Source organism: Delphinapterus leucas, chromosome 2 (assembly GCF_059928025.1).
Source record: "Delphinapterus leucas isolate spDelLeu-1000000601 "Yukka" chromosome 2, BTC_Dleu_Yukka2, whole genome shotgun sequence".
NCBI lineage: Eukaryota > Metazoa > Chordata > Mammalia > Artiodactyla > Monodontidae > Delphinapterus > Delphinapterus leucas.
In genome coordinates, this window is record NC_143130.1 from 104,598,963 (window position 1) to 104,619,821 (window position 20,859).

General features: G+C 45.6%; 2 protein-coding genes across 2 annotated transcripts in view; one reads left to right on the forward strand and one right to left on the reverse strand.

Moving 5' to 3' along the window:
• RYR3 (ryanodine receptor 3) overlaps window positions 1-12,037 on the forward strand; it is a 373,779-nt gene extending 361,742 nt beyond the window's left edge. Inside the window, exons 100-106 of the mRNA XM_089906254.1 lie at window positions 226-372; window positions 4,998-5,132; window positions 6,469-6,625; window positions 8,458-8,522; window positions 8,960-9,060; window positions 10,069-10,120; window positions 10,998-12,037. Coding sequence (XP_089762380.1) covers window positions 226-372; window positions 4,998-5,132; window positions 6,469-6,625; window positions 8,458-8,522; window positions 8,960-9,060; window positions 10,069-10,120; window positions 10,998-11,093 — 753 coding nt within the window. The 3' untranslated portion in view covers window positions 11,094-12,037. The remainder of the gene's footprint in view (window positions 1-225; window positions 373-4,997; window positions 5,133-6,468; window positions 6,626-8,457; window positions 8,523-8,959; window positions 9,061-10,068; window positions 10,121-10,997) is intronic.
• The window catches only part of AVEN (apoptosis and caspase activation inhibitor), a 194,966-nt gene continuing 182,061 nt past the window's right edge, over window positions 7,955-20,859 (reverse strand). Inside the window, exons 4-6 of the mRNA XM_022587552.3 lie at window positions 16,614-16,709; window positions 13,440-13,800; window positions 7,955-12,631 (exon numbers count right to left, since the gene is read on the reverse strand). Coding sequence (XP_022443260.1) covers window positions 12,516-12,631; window positions 13,440-13,800; window positions 16,614-16,709 — 573 coding nt within the window. The 3' untranslated portion in view covers window positions 7,955-12,515. The remainder of the gene's footprint in view (window positions 12,632-13,439; window positions 13,801-16,613; window positions 16,710-20,859) is intronic.

Below are 20,859 nucleotides of genomic sequence, written 5' to 3' on the forward strand. Positions count from 1 at the left end.
AGGGATGTCATTAGATGCCACAAAGAAACAAGCTATGGAGGCGGCTCAGGAAGATGCAGGGAGTGCTGGGCGAAGACAGAGGGCCCTAGGGTGCTGGGGGGACACTTCTCTCTTGTGCAGTAGTATGAGGCAGATGGGGCTTGACTTGGCAATTCTTGGGCCAGCTCAAAGCACCTCAGTCCCCTGAATGCCTGAAAAGCTGCTCAATTCCTTCCATTTCCACAGTCCTTTCTCTACCTCGCCTGGTACACGACCATGTCAGTCCTGGGCCACTACAACAACTTCTTCTTCGCTGCTCATCTGCTGGATATCGCGATGGGCTTCAAGACTCTGAGGACTATTCTGTCATCTGTCACTCACAATGGCAAACAGGTATGGGGTTTATACTGCTGCAGAACGGGAGGGACCTAGATATGGTTAGGAAAGAACTAGTGGGCTTCCCTGGTGGCGCATTCGCTGAGAACACTCCTGCCAACTCAGGGGACACGGGTTCGAGCCCTGGCCAGGGAGGATCCCACATGCCGCGGAGCAACTAAGCCCGTGTGCCACAACTACTGAGCCTAAGCTCTGGAGCCCGCGAGCCACAGCTGCTGGGTCCACGTGCCACAACTCCCGAGGCCCATGCACCTAGAGCCCGTGCTCTGCAACAAGAGAAGCCACCGCAATGAGAAGCCCATGCATCGCAAGCAAAAGTAGCCCCCGCTTGCATCAGTTAGAGAAGGCCCGCGTGCAGCCATGAAGACCCAATGCAGCCAAAAAAAAAAAAAAAGGACCAATGACTTAGATATATATAGATCTATACATATATACACATATATACAGCTATATGTGTACATAGGTAGACATATATAGCTATATATGTTATATACATGTATGTGTGCAATTTCTATATATACCTATATAGTCATTGCTCTACATCCAGTCTCATCAATATCTAGTCTGTCTTCTACAGAATTGTCAGGGTCAACCCCTTGATTAAAGTCCTCTAATGGCTCCTCCTGTGAACAAATTCAAACTCCCTAGCATTTTATTCCTCATTAAGTGCAAATCCATGAATGAGACATGTTCCCTCACATCTCTAAATCTTTACAGGAGAAGGGAGAAAAGAAAGGAGTTAATATGTACCCAGCTTGGTACAGCCATTAGGGGAGACAGTATGGCAGTTCCTCAAAAAATTAAGTATAGAACTGCCATATGATCCAGCAGTTGCACTTCTGGGTATATATATCTGAAGGAGATGAAATCGGTATCTCAAAGAGATATCTATATTCCCATGTTCATAGCAGCATTATTCCCAATAGCCAAGATATGGAAACAACCTGTGTCCATCAGTGGATGAATGGATAAACAAAATTTGTTATGAACGTACAGAATATCATTCAGCCATTTAAAAAGAGGAAATTCTGCCTTTTGCAACAATATAGATGAGCCTAGAGGGCATTATGCTAAGAGAAATAAGCCAGACACAGAAAGACAAATACTGTATGGTGTCACTTATATGGGGAATCATAAAAAGGGCAAACTTCTAGAACCAGAGAGTAGAGCAGTAGTTACCAGGAGCTGGGTGTGTTGGGGGAAATGGGGAGCATTGGTCAAAGAGTACAAACTTTCAGTTATTAAATAAATTAGTTCCGGGGATCTAATGTAAAGCGTGGTGGTTATAGTTAAAAACGCTGTATTGTATGCTTGAAGTTTGCTAAGAGAGTAGATCTTAAGTGTCCTCAGCACGCACACACACACACACACACGCGGTAACCGTGTGAGGTGATGGATATGTTAATTAACTTGATCATGGTGATCATTTTATAATGTATGCATATATTAAATCATCACATCGTACACCTCAAAAACTAAAAATTCCAACCAGAAAAAAAGTCAGATTAACCTTTAACTGTTCTAAAATGAAAGGGTGCTAGATCATCAGGTATTACGATGGCTTATTTCTTCTGGGCTTCTGGTAGTGGCGCTGGTTTCTCAGTTGACACTAAAAAGAATGGAGGAAAGCTAGAGATAGAAATTTGCTGCCACATACAAGAAGCTGAAGTTTGGGGAGGTAATAACAGAACCTGCGATATAGATGTTTGCTCAGAGAGTGGTAAATACTTCCTTATAGGTTCCTGGGAGAAAGGGCATTGTGTATTATTTTTCCGTGTGTGTCTTGGGAAGTTTTATCCTATAAAGGTGGCATTTCCCTAAACGGGATTTATGGAATGCCAGTTCTACAAGTTGTTCTTTTAGAATTCTTTTCTTCCCCTTTACTCAGAAAGTTCAAATTTTATTGATTTGGTTTAACGGCGTTATACAAAACTGTACCTTAAATGAAAAGTTTAAACAATGAATTTCTTTTCATTAAAAAACAATTTTTATTGGAGTATAGCTGATTTACAATGTTGTATCAGTTGCAGGTGTACAGCAAAGTGAATCAGTTATATGTATACACGTATCCACTCTTTTTTTAGATTCTTTTCCCATTTAGGCCTTTAGAGAGTATTGAGTAGCGTTCCCTGTGCCATACAGTAAGTTCTTATTAGCGATCTGTTTTATATATAGGAGTGTGTATACGTCAGTCCCAATCTCCCAATTTATCCCTCACCCCCTTATCCCCTGGTAAGCATAAGTTTGTTTTCTACATCCGTGACTCTACTTCTGTTTTGTAAACAAGTTCATTTGTACCCATTGTTTTAGATTCCACATACGAGCAATATCATACGATATTCGTCTTTCTGTGTCTGACTTACTTCACTCAGTATGACAATCTCTAGGTCCATCCATGTTGCTGCAAATGGCATTATTTTGTTCTTTTTTTATGGCCGAGTAATATTCCATTGTATATATATGTGCCACATCTTCTTTACCCATTCCTCTGTTGATGGGCATTTAGGTTGCTTCCACGTCCTGGCTCTTGTAAATAGTGCTGCATATTGGGGTGCGTGTCTCTTTTTGAATTATGGTTTTCTCTGGGTATATGCCTAGGAGTGGGATTGCTGGGTCATATGGTAATTCTGTTTTTAGTTTTTTAAGGAACCTCCATTACTGTTCTCCATAGTGGCTCTATCAATTTACAGTCCCACCAACAGTGTAGGAGGGTTCCCTTTTCTCCACGCCCTCTCCAGCATTTATTAAACAATGAATGTCTTATATGGGCTTGCCGACTAAACTCTGGCAAGATTGTTAAAAAAAAATGTGCCCAGTTTGTGCCGTGTGCTGGGCAACCACCCTATAACGTAAGTGTTACACTCACTTGAGAGAGAAGAGCACTGGGGCTCAGAGAGGCTGAGTATTTCACCCAAGAGCACACAGCTGCTAAGTGGCAGAACTTAGATTCAAGCCCATTTGTTCCTTGGTGCAAAGCCCACATTCTTTCTTTTTCGAAACCGGCTGCTTGCCGTGAGGTCTGCTATCCAAGGTTCAAATCACTGAATTCATTGTTCAAGAAGCTGCTGAATATGTCTGTTCTGGTACTTATCATGCCCACTCCCTTTTGTGTAGCAGCTTGAGGGCAAAGAAAGATTTTATGTTGTTGATCTTCACAGCTCCAGCCCAGCACCTAGTCCCCGGTAGAGGCCCGATGAGCAGGTCCTGTGTAGTCCTCATTTATTGTGCCTCTGAAAGCCGAGAAACAAACAGGCCCTATGACCCTGGCAAAGGTCCAAGGCAGGTTTCTTCATTATGAAAAATGTCACTTTGCTCAATCGTAATTCTTATAGTAACTTCAAAGCTGTGACAATTATCCAGTTCATGGTTAGTTATGAAATATTGTGATGTAGGGATACCCGTGAGCCCAAGGAATCTGTGGTTTCTTTTTTTTTAATTTTTAAAAAATTTTATTGAAGTATAGTTGATTTACAATGTGTGTTGATTTCTTCTGTACTGAAAAGTGACTCAGTTATACATATATGTATATATATATTTTTTAATTTTTATTGAAGTATAGCTGATTTACAATGTTATATTAATTTCTTGTAGTTTCTTTAGAAGCAGCATTAGAACTTACGGTTACCAAAGCGGGGGAGGGAGGGATAAATCAGGAGTTCGGGATTAACATATACACACTACTATATATAAAATAGGTAAACGACAAGGACCTACTGTATATAGCACAGGGAATTATACTCAATATTTTGTAACAAGCTAAATGGGAAAAGAATTTGAAAAAGAATAGATACATGTATATGTGTAACTGAATCACTACGCTGTACACCTGAAACTAACACAATATTGTAAATCAACTCTACTTCAATTAAATAAATAAGCAAATAAATAAAAGCAGCGTTAGAGTGAAAGCGACATCTTGAAGCCTTGGGTCACTGCTATCTCTGTGAAAAAACAAAGTAACCGTCCTCAGAGCACCGTCACTATTCTCATCCTTAAATCCCTGTGTAGTTTATATGCGCCCCGTGCAGTACCCCAGCTGTTAGTCTGCCCGGGCTGCCTTAACAAAATACTGAACACTGGGGGCTTAGACAACAGACATTGATTTCCTCTCAGTTCTGGAGGCTGGAAGTCCAAGATCAAGGTGTGGGTAGCTTGGCGTGCAGCTGGCTGCCTCTTGCTGCTTTTTCACTTGATTATCCTTCGATGCGTACGGCTACCTGGTATCTCTCCTTCTGAGTCCTAACCTCCTCCTCTTGTAAGAACACCAGTCAGATTGAAGCAGGGCCCACCCTCATGGCCTCATTTTAATTAAATCACCTCTTTAAAGGCCCTATCTCCAAGTGCAGTCACCTTCAGAGGTACTGGGGGTTAGGGCTTCAACATATGAATTCCGGGGGGAACACAGTTTGTTCCATAACAGTCCAATCATTACTCTTTTCTCCCAATAAGCCTGTTTCTCTCTGTGATCTTGCTTTCCTTCGGCACCTGCTGTATGACAGCCTTCGTTCCAGACCCCTCATCTTTCCCCTTTCCTCTGTTTTCTTGGAGTCTCCTCCCACCAACCTTTCAAGGTGGAGAAGACCCACCTCCTCTTCCCTCTCTCTCTCTCTTTCTGCTCCCAGTTGGTCCTGACTGTCGGTCTCCTGGCCGTGGTGGTTTACCTCTATACCGTGGTGGCGTTCAACTTCTTCCGCAAGTTCTACAACAAAAGTGAAGACGACGATGAGCCCGACATGAAGTGTGATGACATGATGACGGTGAGAATTCCCTGTAGGGTCACCTGGTGTGGCTGGGACAGAAGGGCTGTGGGCAGAGTGGTAGAGTGGAGACAGAGCAGGACAGAGATGAGAGTAGAACACTGATGTCTCATCCGAAAGGGAGGTGGGTCCTGGAAAGACAGAAGTGATGGAATAGACCGCTTGTCGGGGCCCAGGTGGAAAGAGAAGCACACAGCTAAGCGGATCACCATCCATCCACATCTGTGTGTGGCGAAGACGCGAGTTACCTGTGTCTGTATCTCATGGAAGTCAAACTCTGATTCTTTGCCTCTGAGAGCTAGGAGCAAAGTCCCATGAATCTGGTGCTCCGTTTATTTCAGCAAGCCAGTGGGGCTTGTCTCAGAACAGCCATGTCGTCTGAAAAATGTCACAGCAGCGGGATTGGGTCAGGGCGGGGCTGGGGCTCCTGCGGGCATAGAAGGGCACAGCGCAGGGTGAGCCAGCACAGCTGCAGTAGCATCTCTAGACGCTTATCATGACCAGATTTCAGGAAAAGAATGTGTGTATCAGAGACAGGTGACAGTACACTGTCCCCCTGCCCCCGCCTGTGGTCCTTTCTCCAGAAAATAGATACGATTTTTGGCTAAAAACTCTCCGTGAGTTTTCTTGGGGCAAGCAGCCCATGAGACAGCAACACTACAGGCACAAGAGCAACCGTATGACCAGCGTGGGCTCCGTGCTGCCACTGGCTTTTGATTTACCAGCCATAAGACTGCCTCCACACTCCCATCCCGAAGCCATCACTGCCGGTCAGGAGGAGAGACAGAGGGCAGCCTGCTCTGTGAGCCCTGGCCCAGGAGCCTACCTGGAGCACACGGGCACTTGGGAGGAGATTCTGCGGGGAGCCCCGCCCTCCCGGGTGCGCGGAGGATGCCAAGTAGGGGAGGCCTCTTCCCGGAGGCTGTAGCCCGGCCCCAAGTCCAGGCTGGCACTTGAAAATTAAGTGAGAGAAAACTCGTATCTGGCATAGGCCATCCTCACTCATCAGGGCAGAAAGTTCTTTTAACTTATACACACCTAGAGTGAATTCTCACGTGTGTGTCAAAGAGTTCAAAACTGTTTTTAAGAAAAGAGCAAAAAACACCTTTTAAAGGCTACGTGGAACAGCAATCTTTCCATCTTTATAGACAGCAACCTAACCAGAGGGTGGAGAGGACAGAGTTAGCAGCATGAATGTGTTATTGTGAAGAGTACCCTTCTCCTGCCTCAGGGCTGTCATGTTTTGATCTTATTACATGAATGATCTGACCATCTCTGTAAAAACAAACAAAACTCTGCGCCTTTTACCTGAACCGCCATCATTTTTCTTCTCTAGTGTTACCTGTTCCACATGTATGTGGGAGTGAGAGCTGGAGGTGGCATTGGCGATGAAATTGAAGACCCCGCTGGGGACCCGTACGAAATGTACCGCATCGTCTTTGACATTACATTCTTCTTCTTTGTCATTGTCATCCTGCTGGCCATCATCCAAGGTATGCTTGCCAGTTATGTCGTCTGCATGGGGCTCAGTCAATTTGATTCTCTTTGCCTTTCTGAACCTGACTTAACTGTTTTATGTAAAGAGGTTTATGCATTCGCTTACCTGTTAATTCAACAGACATTTTTTTTTTTTTTTTTTTTTTGCGGTACGCGGGCCTCTCAGCGCTGTGGCCTCTCCCGCTGCGGAGCACAGGCTCCGGACGCGCAGGCCCAGTGGCCGTGGCCCACGGGCCCAGCCACTTTGCGGCATGTGGGATCTTCCCGGACCGGGGCACGAACCCGCGTCCCCTGCATCGGCAGGCGGACTCTCAACCACCGCGCCACCAGGGAAGCCCCAACAGACATCTCTTGAACGTCTACTGTATATAAAGGCAAACATACACCCAGGCACTGATACAGGAAACTTGAGCATCCTTACAGAGGACTCCCCTCGCCCACTCCTTCATTACCCACTCTGAGTTGATCATTTCTGTCTCATTGCGCTTCCTAAATACCTCCATTGGCTAGTGTTGCCCCACATCCTCATGATTCCTGCCCTGATCATTTTCCTCCCACGCAATGGGGTGGGAAGCAGCAGGAGGAGGATCTGTGAGAGTGTGACATGTGTTTTCCTTCCTTGCGGGGAGAGGTAGTGGTATTTTGGTCAGTAGCTTGTCAGGAATTAGAGAAAGAGGGTGACGAATTTAGTTTGAGTCATGCCGAGTTGAGGTACTATGAGACCTCGTGCAGGCGTTGAGGGCTAATAAGCAGTTAACTGTAATGGGTCTTTCAAGAGACAAGTCAGGAATGGAAGAGGATAGAAATATTACATTCAATTAGGACACACAAGACAAATATTAATGAATACAAAAATAAAAGAAATGGGATCCATTGGTGGTGGTGGTCAAAGATGTAGGCGTAGAGACTTCCCAGAAGGAAAAGCAAAGAAATTGAGGAGGAGCCCTGACTGACTGATACATATCAGTGCCTCAGGGACTAGAAGAGGAAGAGCCGATAAGGAAGACAGAAAGGGAACAGCCAAGCAAAATAGTAGGACAAGGAAGGAAGGACAAGAAAGAGAGTCCAGGAGGAGTGAATAGTTAGCGTCAAATACTGCTGAGAGGTGTTGTAAGAGGAACCATGAGAAATCATTAGCCAGGACTCAGCATTTGAAAACACAAGTGTTTTTCCTAATTTTGATTTAATTGTATCATTCAGCTTTATAATTCATTTTTTAACATCTTTATTGGAGTATAATTGCTTTACAATGGTGTGTCAGTTTCTGCTTTATAACAAAGTGAATCAGTTATACATATACATATGTTCCCATGTGTCTTGCGTCTCCCTCCCTCCCACCCTCCCTATCCCACCCCTCTAGGTGGTCACAAAGCACCGAGCTGATCTCCCTGTGCTATGCGGCTGCTTCCCACTAGCTATCTATTTTATATTTGGTAGTGTATATATGTCCATGCCTCTCTCTCGCTTTGTCACAGCTCACCCTTCCCCCTCCCCATATCCTCAAGTCCATTCTCTAGTAGGTCTGTGTCTTTATTCCTGTCTTACCCCTAGGTTCTTCATGACATTTTTTTTTTCTTAAATTCCATATATATGTGTTAGCATACGGTATTTGTCTTTCTCTTTCTGACTTACTTCACTCTGTATGACAGACTCTAGGTCCATCCACCTCACTACAAATAACTCAATTTCGTTTCTTTTTATGGCTGAGTAATATTCCACATTTTTTTAAACAAAACATAATAGCCTCTGCCATTCATCTGTCATTCCTCTGCCCTGCCTAAACAGGTTATTTGAAGTGTTTTGTTTGTCTTTGTATTTAAAATTCCAGGTCTTATTATTGATGCTTTTGGGGAGCTGAGAGACCAGCAGGAACAAGTACGAGAGGATATGGAGGTACCATTCTACTAAATCCCAACTTGATTTCCGTTATCTCACAGCACATGGATTTTTTAAACAGTAGGTTCTACTCTTATGTAAGGCCAGCCCTAGGCAAAATTACCAACCATGATTGTTTTCCAAGCCTGTCCTCTTCTCCGGGCCCATCTACCAGCTCTGGGCATTTCTTCTGCTCTACCCTCTGTGCTCTGTACCCTACCACCACCCCCACCTGCTGCCTCCGCCATGCCCCAGGCTTAGGAAGGAGCAAGTACCCTCCACTAGGTAGAAGCTAGGTATGTGACACTCTGGAGAAGACGACTAACAAACAGCCTAAAGCATGAAAGAGAGAAATATTTTAGTGTCTCTCAATTCAAGCAGAGATCCTCACCCTTTTGCTACCTGCCTGTAATGTCACGCCTACTCATGCCTTTTCTCCCTGTTATTCTTCTTAGACTAAATGTTTCATCTGTGGGATCGGCAATGACTACTTTGACACGACCCCTCATGGTTTTGAAACACACACCTTACAAGAGCACAACTTAGCCAACTACTTGTGAGTATCCTTGGTCAGCAAAGGTGATGGGGAACAGTGAGTAAAATACAGTTACGTCATGTAGTTCACGCTCTGCCAATGCCTTTTCCTCCTTGGTCTCCGGAAAGTAGAGGCAATTAGGAAAGAACTTGCAGGAGTCCCCATGAGCCCATGTCTTTGTCCATATGCCCTGCCCCTCCCCTGTTCTGATTGGTAGATGTGCACTGCAGACTGTTTCTGCTCCAAGCAAATGTCAGCCCCTCAACCTGGAATTAGATCCCATCCCTTCTCAATCAAGGTCACATTAACTCCAGCAATTTTCCTCTCTGCTGAATTTTTCCTATCACCATATAATATTTAATCCTAAACAAAGAAAAAAGGCTGTGACCCCACTTTTCCTTCCAGCTGTTGCCCTGCTTCTTCCTTCCCTTCCAGCAAAACTGGAAAAGTGTGCATGTTCAGGGTCTCCAATCTCTCTCGTCCTACTCTCCTTTGAACCCCCCTCCAGTCAGGCCTTCCTCTCAACCAATTCATATTTGCTCTTGTCAAGGCGGCCCGTCACCTGCGTGCTGCTGAATTCCAGGGCAACTGAGTGAGAGTAAATATTTTTACTTTTCCATAACGTATCTTTGAGACACACAAAATTTCAATTCTATATTCTTATAAGATGATAAATTGGCCTACTAAGAATTATGTGGTAAGAGTTTTGGTTACCATTTTGTTGTTTACCTTAGGACTTTTTAAAAAAACAATAAAATGGTAGCCAAAATTCTTCCTCACAAGTGATCTTAGCTCAAGGTTTAAGGACCTCTCCTCACAAAAAGGCTAATTTTGAGATAAATGTATATTATTATTAGAAGATGATGGCATATGTTGTCATGCCACGTTTCCCCTATTCTGAAAGGTATAGGAGTCAGCATGATGCTGAACAATTTAATCCTCTCTCCAGCTCACTTGACTTTGGTTTTCTAACCAAAGAATCTAATACTGTCTTTTTCTCAGTTGTTAAACCTTTGTTCCTCATTCCAGGTTCTTCCTGATGTATTTGATTAATAAAGATGAAACAGAGCACACAGGTCAGGTGAGAAACACCTTAAGATAGAGCTTCCCCTTTCTACGTCAAGCCTCAGTAGAGCACAGGATATCTGAAATAGAGAGGTGACCCCCATTTGTCTCTTCTGTGCGTTTTCCCACTGCTTCCTGCATTGTTCCACCATCTCTTTGGGACTTAAGAAGCCAAAATTCTAAGGCAGCTCCCATCTATTCCAAAAGGCCCCCTTGGTTATCCTTCCCAGCAAACACTGACATTTTCTAAATCCTCATAGTTGCTGCTTCAGGGCAGAATAGCTGGAGGTGGGGAGAACGTTACAGAGAAAAAGACAATGCAAAGCTGAGTGGGTGGCTCCAACAAAGAGCAGGAGAGTCGGAGTAAAATGGTGAGACGACAGCCTGAGAAAGATAACGACCTCCTGTGTGGGTGACACAGGGATGCGGAGGTGTGGGTGTGACAGGGTGCGTGAAAGTATGTGTCAGAGGGATTCTGTGACTAAGTATGAAAAAGAAGTGTAAAGATAGAGAATAGGGGAGGAAAAGGTAGCTTACCAAATACTCAAACATCATTGGATTCGTATATTCTGCCTTCTACCAGTTACAAATGGCATGGAGTCAACCCTCTGCTAAATCTTTAAGTATTTTTAGTGGCGATCATCGAGTTGGTTTCACTGTGGGGTTTTTGTTTGTTTTGGTAGGGGGGTGGTCAGAGGAAGGGAGAAAAGAAGGGAGAAACTTCTTGCTCCCAAAACAGCCTGAGCTGGGAACAGTGCAAGAAAGAATGTACCAGTTGGGCCTCGTATTTATCCACATCAGTATTCCCAAAGGGAGACATATAGAGGGAAAATAAATTGGGTTCCAGCTTACTGTGGTTTATAAAGAAGTCTCCTTTGTTCCCGTTATTTCAGGAATCTTATGTCTGGAAGATGTACCAAGAAAGGTGTTGGGATTTCTTCCCTGCTGGTGACTGCTTCCGGAAACAGTACGAAGATCAGCTTGGATAAATGGGAATGAAAGAAGCCTCCACCATTCTGGACAGTCAATAAAATCCTTCTCTTAACAGTTCTGCAACACATTTGAAAAGTGACATTTCCTAAATGCCTCCCTTACAAGGAAGTGTTTGTTACACATCTGTGATATTTTGGAATTGATTTGGCTTTTTGTATCTAATGGACGTACACTGTGCGAGATAACCTGTCAAAAGTGTTGAAAGAAAAAAAGAGTATGGCACAGCTTCAAGGAAGCTCTAGTTGAAAGCCTTCAGGTTTCTCAGTTCTAACTAGTTCGTTGGGATGGCACCACTGAGGGAAGGGCTAGAGAAGCAGGAAGTTTGGGATGCATAACACCTGGAATTTTAAACACTTGAATTCCACATGATGGTACTCCACTAGTGACTCATGGTCTGAGCTACAAAAAAATCATTTTAAAACTGCAGTCTAATTTTTCCCATGGTACTTGCTAGTGAATGTATCCAGAATCAGCTTGAAAAGCTTTAAGCAGTTAAAGAAATAATAGAAACAAACAAACAAACCGCCACTTTGTCGACACTGAAATATCGAGTAAGTGCCTTACAAAACCTCTTTAGATATAGCTATGCAAGTTTTTTACATTTATGTTCGAGACGGACAGTTCCATTAATTAGTTGTGTGGATCTTCTGTCTTACTTTATGAAACTGCACTCAAAGGTTATTCATATGATTTTTTTTTTCAGTAACAGCTTGTCAACTGCTGTTATTAGAGAAAAAATGTACTGTACTGAAAACTCAGAAAAAAATCTCAATCTTATGCCAAATAGAGTAACGCTTTATGGTCTCCCTTGTAAGTAGTGGAGCTGCTCTGTTTAGGTGAATCTCCTTAAATAAAATGAAGCGCCCACTGCAATAAAGTCATAATCACCAATTCATGGTTTGGCCTCTTGTAACGCACCCTTTCTGGATGATTTACAACCACCCTGTGGTGCTGGGAAAAGGGACAGGAGACTAACAAACAGCCCACGGCTCCCCGCACAAGAAAGAAAGGAAGAAAAAAAACCACAAACCAGCGTTTGTTTATTCTGGCCAAATGCATGCCTGGTTGCTTAGCTCTCTTTATCAGCAGCACCTGCTATGCTGTAAAAATTGAGAGGAAGAAACTGGACACAAGGGCCGTAACATCTCCTGCCCTTAAGAAATCTATTCAATGACCAAGCCAGAGAACAAGTGCAGCGAGCCTCTTACTGTCTCATTTCGGATTTGTGGAACATGGGGGAGGTAGGCGTCTACTGCTAAGCGTGATGGCCACACGGGCTCGGGCTGTGCTTGTAAACCAGCTGTTCTGGAAGGACAGCCTTGGGCCCGCCTTCCCTTACAAGGCAACCAAAGTTGGCTTCAGGCACTTTTCATTTTCTTTCTCTCTCTCTTTTTTTTTTTTTCTTTCTTTCATCGAGTTTAGGAAATCATGCTGTCCAACCAATCTTCAAGCTCTTCCTCAGTAACATTTCTGGATATACTCGGTTGCTCAGATGCCACGTTCTTTCCTTCCAACGCAGACGGTTTTGCAGGATCTAAAAAAATAAAAGCAACGTTAACAACTTCACGTTAGTGCCAGAACCGAGGGTTAACGCTTCCCTGGGGTTTGATCCATGCTGGAAATCGGCCAAATTCTGACTTTGCTCACGATAAGGGGAAACGTTCTATTATTTTCCTGCTCCCTAAGAAGATCCAGTAATACCTAAACGAATTCATAAATGGAGTAGAGATTTGCTCTTCTATTTATTTGGATGATGAATTTCACAGTTCACTAGTTTTTTTTTTTAAAAGACTAACAGCTTAGTTTCCTGGAAACGAAAGCCATTAAAGGGTCCTGAATGCAGTGTATGGACGGGGCAGTCACTAGGCCTCTCCCTGTCAGATGGCCCGCCATCTAACAGAACATGCACAAATGAGGAAGTCTTCTTTTGTAAAAAAAAAAAAAAAAAACAACCAAGATTGAAATAGCAAAGCAAGAAGCACAAAGAACTGATCAACAGGCCTGTTCAGACAGTCGATTAAAAGGTCTGCTGCTGCACAGCTGAGGCCACGGGTATCGAAATGCCTTTTACAGCACGAGTTCAATTTGCAGCCCCGGGTTTAAGATTGCAATCAGGCAGGTAGCAGCTTTGGAAGCTCAGTATATCGAGTGAGAGCAATGTTGTCAGAAAGGTCAGCTCAGGGGGAAGCAGAGACGTGAGCACAGAAATAGATGTCAGTGGACAAGGCCAGATCGATGTCAGACACTGATGAAGATGTGTAGGGATGTGACAGAGGTGAAGCTAATTCTCAGAAAAACACCAGAATCGAGAAGATGGATGGGGAATAAAAGGAAAACCATACCTGTTTCTTCTTGGGCCACCTCCTCATCTTTCTCAGATTCCAGGTCCTGAGCTGTCTGGTCTGCTAAGATGTCACCTCTCTCTTTTACAGACGCATCTAAATTAAGCAGCAGATCTAGTTCTTCTTCCAAATCGTCTGCTGCCGACTGCAGTGGGGAAGCGGGGTTCTGAGAACCCTTGGAAGGGCCCGGTCCTAGGCTGTCTTTACCCAGGTACATGGGGCAGCCAGCGGCAGCAGATCTCAGCTCAGAGATGGACCCCTTTCCTCCAGGCCCCAAGGGCCCCTTTAACTGCATCCCTAGTCCCTTGCCATCGTTATTTCTCTTTGGTTTCACCTGAGGAAGCTCTAAAGGAAGGGCAGTCTGAAAGAGAAGCGCAGTATCTGAGTTAATGTGAGTCCTGCCGTATTTGCTCAAGCAGAAATTAAAGCAAAGGAAGCCATCAGACTTTGTGGAGTAGGAAACTCAATTCAGACGGGAAGGTCACAAAGTGTCTCCATCCAGGTCCTGCCAGCACCCCTCTTACTGCTGCAGGGGTAAGTGTGGGAGACCTCCCTACCGTGCCCACCTCAGCCATGTGCCAACCTGCTCAGAGCTGAAATCAAAAGGGCTGTGCACTCCTGTCACCAGCCTGAGAAAGGACAGTCCTGGAGGTCTATGTGAATGTATACTTAAGCCTGCGACGAGGCAAACGTTTGTAAGAAGTCACGGAGAAGTAATTAGCAAGTCGGGTCCGTTCGCTGTAGTAAGATGCACAAACACAGCAGATGAAGGAGCAAACGCACCGAGAAAAGGATGACCCTTAGTAACGTTATTTGAGTAAAAATTGCCAGACAGGGAAGAAAACATTCCATTTGATTACATTTGTAAAAACGCCCCCAACAGGCAAAACTAATCTTGAGTCTGAGAAGTCAGGATAGTGGTCTTAGGGAAGTATTGCCTCGGGGGGTGGGGGGAGGCGGCGTTCTGATCCTTGATCTGCATGTGTAAAGACTTACGCACGCACTTCTCTATACGTTATAATTTAATAAAGTTAAACCCTCCCCCCAGGTGACTGTAATGTAGAGGAAGGCTGAGAACCACGGTTCTGGAGGGAGGCCTGTAGTGACCAGGCTGGCATCAGTGGGTAGGTTCAGAAGGAGGGTCAGCTGCTGTTGGAGGTGTTGTCCCCTTATTTGTACATTTAAGCACCCTGAGCAGATCCAGTTTGCTAATAGCTCCTCAGGGCTTTTAAGACCGCATGGCTTTACACAGGAACTCCAATATTCATCCAGCACTGTCAGTGTGCAGGGCGAAGATGGGATGTGGTCCCCTGTTCTAATCCTGGAATCATTCAGCTGGTCTGCACTGGCTGGCTGGCATTGTCTTTGTTTGTTTGTTAACTCCCCGGGTGAGTCTAACATGCAAACACAGTTGAGAATAACCGCTCTACCTCATGAGAGGAGTGGGAAAACCTGGCTAGATAGTTAAAAGTTACTATTTACAAAAGTACAATTATTTTATATCTTTCCTCTGAGGCCTGCCTCTGACAACATCATCCTTCACTTTCAAATGCTCACAACACTTCCCGTTTCTCTCCTCAATCCTGGGGCCCCCATCACCTTCATCTCAGTGTTTCCCTGATGTGTTCTGTTAACCACTCCTCATTGTGTGGGATCAAACCAAGTATGTCAGGACTTTGACCATCTCTGGACAGCCAGAGGAAGAGGGGTGCTCACCCCATCACTAAGACAAGCCCCAATACCCCCAAACACTCCTAAAGAAGTCCCAGGGTGATTCCCCATCAGAGGCAAATGCTATCCTCTCTACTTCTCTGCCCCTAAGTATCCTCCAGCCCTGAATTCTACTTGCTGCCCTAAACTTGACGTAAGTGCCACAGAGACAACTGGGCGGACACCCACTGAGCATACCTGCCTATGCTCAGGCTTAGCACCACATTCAACTGCAGAACAAAACTGATCATCTTAGTTGCTGGGATTCTATTGACAACTAGTACTGCCTAGGGTTTCACTTTTTAACAAAATCCAATCTAGCCACAATTCAATTTCAAAGTTCCTTCTGGTATAGCCCTTGGGCCCCTCCTCTCTTAGCCGATTCAATGGCTCCTCTCTCAGCTACCTTACAACTGATATCTCCCAAATTTATATTTCCAACCCTTGATTCTGAACTATAAATTTCTATATCCAACTGACCAATACTTTCACTCTGACATCTCAGAGACACAAACCCATAATGTCCAAGCCTCACCCGTCCTAATACTAGCTACCACTGAGTTGCACAGGCTGGAAAACCTAGAAAATTCTTTCCCTGCTTCCTCTCCATTTCCAGTATGTCACCAAGTCCTGTTCATTTTACTTTTGTAATACACCTCTTGGTAAAGTCCAGTTCCCTGCCATCTCTACCATCATTAGCCTGGTCCAAGCTACAGTATTACTCACCTGAACCGTGCAGTGGCCTCCTAATTTGCCTCCCCTCATCCACTCTACTCTTGCATGGGTGTGCATGCGCAGATTTACCCTAAACACAGACACCCCAATAGAGTCCTCTCTCCATTCTGCAGCCAGAATGTTCTTTTTTACTGTTATTAGCACAGTTGTTAATGCAGATCTGATGGGGTCACTCTTCTTTCAGTCCCAACTCAAATGTTCTTATACTTTGGATCTCGGCTTATCTGTCCCTTCTTCAGGAAAGCCATTCCTAATCACACCAAAGTCGATCAGGTTCACTATTACATATTCTCACAGCATACTGTCCTTCCCCTTCACAGGACGTATAATTCGATAACTTGATCAATACCCGTCTTTCCCAATAGATTAAGCTCCATGAGGGCAGGAACCATGCCTGTCTGTTCACCACGGTAACCTTAGTGCCTAACACAAAGCCTGGCACATAAACATTTTGAGTACAATACAAAGCAGACTCTATACTTTTAAATTTCATTCAATTCTATTACATTTGATCCTTTAAAATGTTTCAAATATAAAATGAAAAAAAAAAAACCTTTAAAAAGTATTTCATTCTCCCTCAAAACTTTATGAAATTCTACCTGATACAAAACGCTCAGCTTTATGAAAGGAAAAGCTGAGTCTGAACCATCCTGCAGGGGGATATTTTTCATTCTTCTTCTTCTCCTGCCCTAATTCATACCAGCCTCAGGATGCTGTCAGGGTTTTTACCTGGACCAATTCAGCAGCAACATTGAGTCGGAGTGAGAGAGGCAGTTCTTGAAGGGCTCGAACCAATGACTCACAGTCCACATAAAATGCTGAATTCTATATATAAAAAAAAAAGATAGATTATTGATCAAGATGATTACGTATGGGGCTTCCCTGGTGGCGCAGTGGTTGAGAGTCCGCCTGCCGATGCAGGGGACACGGGTTCGTGCCCCGGTCCGGGAGGGTTCCGCATGACACGGGGCGGCTGGGCCCGTGAGCCGTGGCCGCTGAGCCTGCGCGTCTGGAGCCTGTGCTCCACAACGGGAGAGGCCACAGCAGTGAGAGGCCCGCGTACGGCAAAAAAAAAAAAAAAAAAGATGATTACATATGACCTTTCAGAAATAAAAGAGCACAAGACGATAGGTAGTAACTGTAAATAAATCATCTATTACTTTTAGCTGGGAGTAATCAGATCATAAATCACACTTGAGATGGTTCTAATTTCTACCATCTCTGCATTAAGATAAGCAAAACCAAAAGCACCTTCCTGAGCCACAGCTCAGGCTGCCAGAGCAGCAGCAGGGTGGTGATCACCTCACATCAAGGCTGCACGGAAACCTGGAACCTGCGGATGCTCTTGGAATTACTGAAAAAAATTCAAAGTACTTAATGAAATCTAACTGGACATCTCCCCCCAGATTCAGATGGCTGGCCTTCAGGAGAGCAGGGAAGAGCTGTCTCAGCAGTCAGATGGGGAGGACAGTCACAGCCAAAGAAGCCCATGAGGCATACGCTTCTCTCTCTTCCAACCAGAAAGCAGAGGATGGAAACTTACCCTCCAGCTGGTAGCACTTTGTGTGAGGCCAACACTATAAGTCCCTTGAACTCCCTTCCCGTGCACAGACGCAAAATCCCATCCAGGCAACGCCCTCACAAATTGACCATGTCTGAGAAAACGTTCCAGGCTATCGCATGACCCCTAACGGCTGTTTCTAGGTGCCCCGGCCACCCAAGAGAAGGAAAAACTAAAAGGTGGCTGCCACATTAGAGGCAGCCACCACGGACCACCTTGTCTACCAAGGACTATCACAGACCCAGGTAGAACCATGACTTACGCTGCAATCACTGATTTCAAGTTAGAGAACAACACCCAGGGGTCATGGAGTCTAATCTCTCTTCCACTGTAAGGATGCCTTGGGTAGATGGGTTTATAACGACTGGAGGTGGGGAGTCATTCCTGGTGCTCTCAAGTAGAGCGCCAACACTAAATGCAGACCCACTCAAACCCCTGAGCCTCACAACAGCAGTACACAGGGGTCAAAAGAAGCAATACAGCTTTTCAACTGCCCTTCTGAAAGCTTCCGGAGATGGCTAGCTCTAAGGTAAGCAAGGTTGGCAGCAGCAGATGTGGCCCCTCACCCTGGAAAAAAAGGAACTTACATCTAAAAACACAGAGAATTTAGGGAGCAGGAGAGTGGGAAATGCACTACATGCGCAGGCCTTGCCTCAGTCCTGCACTCAGCACATCAAGTGCTTGATCAAGACCAGCACGGCCAGTCTTTGTTTCGAAGTGTGGAGAAGACCTCTCAAACCACTAGAAAAGTGGGATCCTGAATGCTTATCCCACGAGTAAGTCACCACATTACAAACTGGAAATCTCACCCTTCCCACTGCCAAGGTGTCTGCAAAGTCACCCGGATAGACCCCCTGCTTTCAGCCTATAAAAGAGCAAGAACTTTCCGTCCACGATGCCTGCCAACCATTCACATGCTGCTGTCTCAGCTCTCTGGAGAAGGCCCGCTGAGACGTGCTGGGGCCCAGCTAGAAGTGCCCAAACTTCCTCCCCACTTTTGCATCATGTGTGACACGGCTACAAGGTATATCGTTAACAATGAAAAGTCTGTGAGATCCAGGGAATGGCCAGGCTGTGCTTATGTGCTGAGTCCCAAGTGATGGACCTTCAGCTGCTGGAGTGTCTCCTTTCCCCACGTCTCCAATTCCCACCCACCATCCAAGGCCCAGGTGATAGGGCACCGCCTCCATGAGGACCTCAAGACACTTCAGCCCAGCACAGTGATTTCTCCTCGTCTCCCTGCAGCAGTCCTAGAGCCTAGAACCTACCATCAAACACCACCGTGTAAGAAGACTTCCCCTTTTTTGTCACCAGTTTGTCCGCTAAAGGGCTACAGCTGAAGGCCTTAGATATAAAGGGAGCTGAAGTGAATTGCTTGTAATAGTAAAATGTGAATTTGAAAATAGATTTAATTGGAATAACCACCATGAATTAGCTTTTTTGCTCCATGTTGTAAATAACTGGTGGGTCATCTCTGCCCGGAGAGCCCCATCCCCACATCCACCTGGCCAACGCTGACAGTCACTCACAGTTGGAGCACGCAGCCTGGCCACCCCAGCGCCCCCTCTCCTGCAGACTCGGAGGCTGGGGGCAGGAGGCCAGCCTTGACTGTTAGAACAAAGTCCCTCCAACCCCACTTCTCCGCCATCAGTGTGCGCACAGACTCGGTGGTGAGAATCTATTCCTGAAGGTTCCTCCCTGTCCAGGAAGCCAATCAGACTCCGAGTCTCAGTGTCTGTGTAAAGGTACACCATTTGGTGAGGAACAAACCTACTAGAAACTCCACTTACAGCCTCTGATCAGACCATTGCACCTTCCTCGAGAGCTACAGCACTCACTGTGCACATTCATTTGCGTACTCAGGGACCACGGGGACACTTTACAGTGGAAGTGCCCAGATCAAGTGACACTTTAGAGAAAGCTGGGGCGCTTTCCATGTACAGAGCATCAGGCCTCATTCAGAACTGCGCTCTCAGGGGTGGGCCTGAGTGCCTGTTCCCTTAAGAGCCACGCACTCAGGAACCACGGCGTGCCACCCAGTGCTCAGTGGTTGCTCGAGGAAGCTCTACTGACTAAATAAGTCACTAGTCAACACAACTGAAAAATGGAATGAAAAAAAAAAGCTTCAGATGATTTTCAAAAAATAATGGACCTATTTTTTTCACCCTCAGTTCTCCTCCCACCCATTCCCTCCTCACATGTCCCCACACTGTCCAAAGGACAGGTCTGAAAACGCCATTCATGGACTGAAGGGACCAACTCCCCTGCGGTAATGGGGCCAACACGGCTGAAGCAGGGACCCTGACTGCCAGGCCACCTTCCCCTCACCCTGCATGTGAGCCACAGAGACACGAAGGCATGTCACAGGGACAGCACTGGGCCCTCTCCCATCAGGGTGCCCTTTGGGGCCTCCGCCAGGACCCACTGGCAAACTCTTCACTGCTTCATGTCACTGGCTGTGCTGGGGACAAAGGAGCACATGAGGAACAACTGATAGATAGACAGGTAGATAGACAGATTCTTCTCTTCTTTTTCTCTCTCAAGTAAGCAAAAATAAAGAGAACCGAGTGAGGAGAGATGTGGGACACAAAACAGTGCCGGTGGCGAAGTGATGAATTCAGTTTGGGATGCGTCCTACTAATACCTCAACTCAAGATGCTCACAATCAAGCTTGCCTTCTCTCGCTCCATCAATCCTCACCTCATCAGCGTGCCGGGAAGCTTAGCGCCCCTGCGAATCTTTCTTGTCCTCACATCTCACGTCTGGCCCGTGACGCAATCTACCACGTCCTCCAGTCCCATCTGCCAGTGAACCGTCTTCCCTCTCACGGCCCATGCTGTCGGCCCACGTCCCCTCCAGTTCACCCAACGTAATATCCTCCTACCTGCTCTCCCAGCCTCCAGCCTCTGACCTCTTCAGTCCCTCCTTCCCAATATTGCGGAGGTCCAGTCTAGCCATTTCCATTGTCTTGCTAAACAGTAATAAGTAACAGTAGTAATAAGAGCTAATTTTGAGTGTCTCCTCTGTGTCAGGAACTGTACAGAAAGACTTTTATTTATAATCTAATATAATCCTCATGACAACTCTGAGTTACATTTTATTATTAGTTCCATTTTCCAGATGAGAACTAGTATTTACGCTCAGGTTTGCGTCTCTGAAGTCTATGCTCTGACCCACAGGCTAAACTGCCCCTAGATAAAAATGAAGACCAGGGCTTCCCTGGTGGCGCAGTGGTTGAGAGTCCGCCTGCCGATGCAGGGGACACGGGTTCGTGTCCCGGTCCGGGAAGATCCCACATGCCACAGAGCGGCTGGGCCCGTGAGCCATGGCCGCTGAGCCTGCGCGTCCGGAGCCTGTGCTCCGCAAACGGGAGAGGCCACAACAGTGAGAGGCCTGCGTACCGCAAAGAAAAAA